Here is a 1,809-nt window from a genome sequence, read left to right on the forward strand (position 1 = left end):
AACGAAAGGGAGGTCACGACAACGACAAACGGAGGTATACCCAAAAGAGAAATGGCGCATGCACGGCCAGTATAACAAAAATTTCAAGTAAGCGATTTTACAAATATTGGTTACAAACTTGATCAAATCATGATGTATATGGCCGCTTCTTGAAACTTGTTTTAACACCGTCGGTGCACGCTCGAGCTCTTTTTAATTTGTGTGCGATGTAATGCTGGGAGATTAATTAACCTAAAGAAAAAAGGAAGAGTGTACCATGCGACCCACCACTATTAAAGAATTTTGAGGACATTTTTCTTGTGTGTTGGGACCCGAACGAAGTTGCCATGCAGTTTCCTTATACGAATAATTAATTTTCTGATACCGAGACCCGCTCTTTATCTTCTCCCCCATCCCTCCCTGCAACTTCACAGCAACTTCATACATTGCCTGCTTCGTGCCAAACCTTTTCCACGATCATTCCAAGGCAACCTCTCTCTCACAACTGTACGACTCTTCTTTTTTCAAGGATAAAGAAAAGTCTCCGTTTGGCCCCGTTCGGTCATGGCTAACGACGGATCGGCACCGTCGCCAAAACCATTCAAGTGGCTCAACAAGAGCCTTCGGCTGACCTTCCCACGACGGAGTTCTCAATCCAAGTCATCTTCCTCCAACTTGAGCACTCCGTCTTCTCCAACCTCCACTCTCCCCGCTCCTAACCTCAAACGTACCATCTCCCCCAACAGAGAGCAAGAGCTCCAGGAAGTCTTCTGCCGCTTCGACACCGATGGGGACGGCAAAATCTCCGCCCTCGAGCTCCGGGCGTACTTTGGGTCCGTCGGCGAGTATATGTCGCAGGAGGACGCCCAGAGCGTCATCGAGGAGCTCGACACTGACGGCGACCTCTTGATCGACTTCAGTGACTTCCTGAAGCTGATGAAGACGGACGGCGATGATGACCTGAGGCGGGCCTTTGAGATGTTCGAGGACGAGAAGGGGTCCGGGAGCATCACCCCCAGAGGGTTGCAGACGATGCTGCGGCGTCTAGGGGACGCAAAGTCGTACGAGGAGTGCGAGAACATGATAAGGGTCTACGACACTGATGGGAATGGAGTTCTTGATTTTCAGGAGTTCAACCAGATGATGGCGTAGCTTCGGAGGGAAGTAACATGATGAAGCGTGTTCTTGTGTTTGAAGCGAAACAGAAAACAAAAAAGAAAAGAAGAGAGAGAGGGAGATATAGAGAGGAGAATGCGTGAAAAAAAGGGTTGGATAGATGCACGGACGAGGAGTCAAATTTGAGGTCCAATGCATTGCTCGAATGGGAATGCGGGTGCTAATCTTTTAAATGGTGTCGTTTCAGTTCTTTATATTGAAGTCTGTATACTGCTTGCAAGTACTGTGTGGCATGGGAGTTTAAGATAATATCTACATCCATGGTTTTTTTTTTTTTTTTTTTGAACTTGTCGCTTTCAAAGTTAACTTTTTGGTTGAACCATCCTGGACTATGAGGTCAACCGCTTAACCAATATTCCCGATATAATAATTGATTCCTACTATGTACGTTCTCATACTCGCCAATAAAACCAAAAGAATCTCGACGCTAGTTGCATATATATTCTATCTATAATTGTACCAAAAAACATATGGTTAATATTATGAAAAATTTCAAATTAGTAAACTTGTGACAAACTTACATTAAATTAATTTTTTACCATCGAAAATCCAAATTAATATACTTATAACAAATTTACTCCAAACTAATTTGAAGAAAGAGTATTTGCTTCATTGTTCCTAAAAGTGAAAAAGATTTATAATATCCAAAGTTTT

General features: G+C 43.5%; 1 protein-coding gene across 1 annotated transcript; it reads left to right on the plus strand.

Annotated features, from left to right (window-relative positions):
- The first annotated feature begins 350 nt into the window (after positions 1-350).
- Positions 351-1,508, plus strand: LOC104457217 (probable calcium-binding protein CML41). The gene has a single exon (XM_010072153.3). The coding sequence runs from the start codon at positions 544-546 to the stop codon at positions 1,129-1,131; it is 588 nt and encodes a 195-aa protein (XP_010070455.1). The 5' UTR covers positions 351-543; the 3' UTR covers positions 1,132-1,508.
- Positions 1,509-1,809: the final 301 nt, after the last annotated feature.

The sequence above is a fragment of the Eucalyptus grandis genome, chromosome 8, assembly GCF_016545825.1.
Source record: "Eucalyptus grandis isolate ANBG69807.140 chromosome 8, ASM1654582v1, whole genome shotgun sequence".
Classification (NCBI taxonomy): Eukaryota; Viridiplantae; Streptophyta; class Magnoliopsida; order Myrtales; family Myrtaceae; genus Eucalyptus; species Eucalyptus grandis.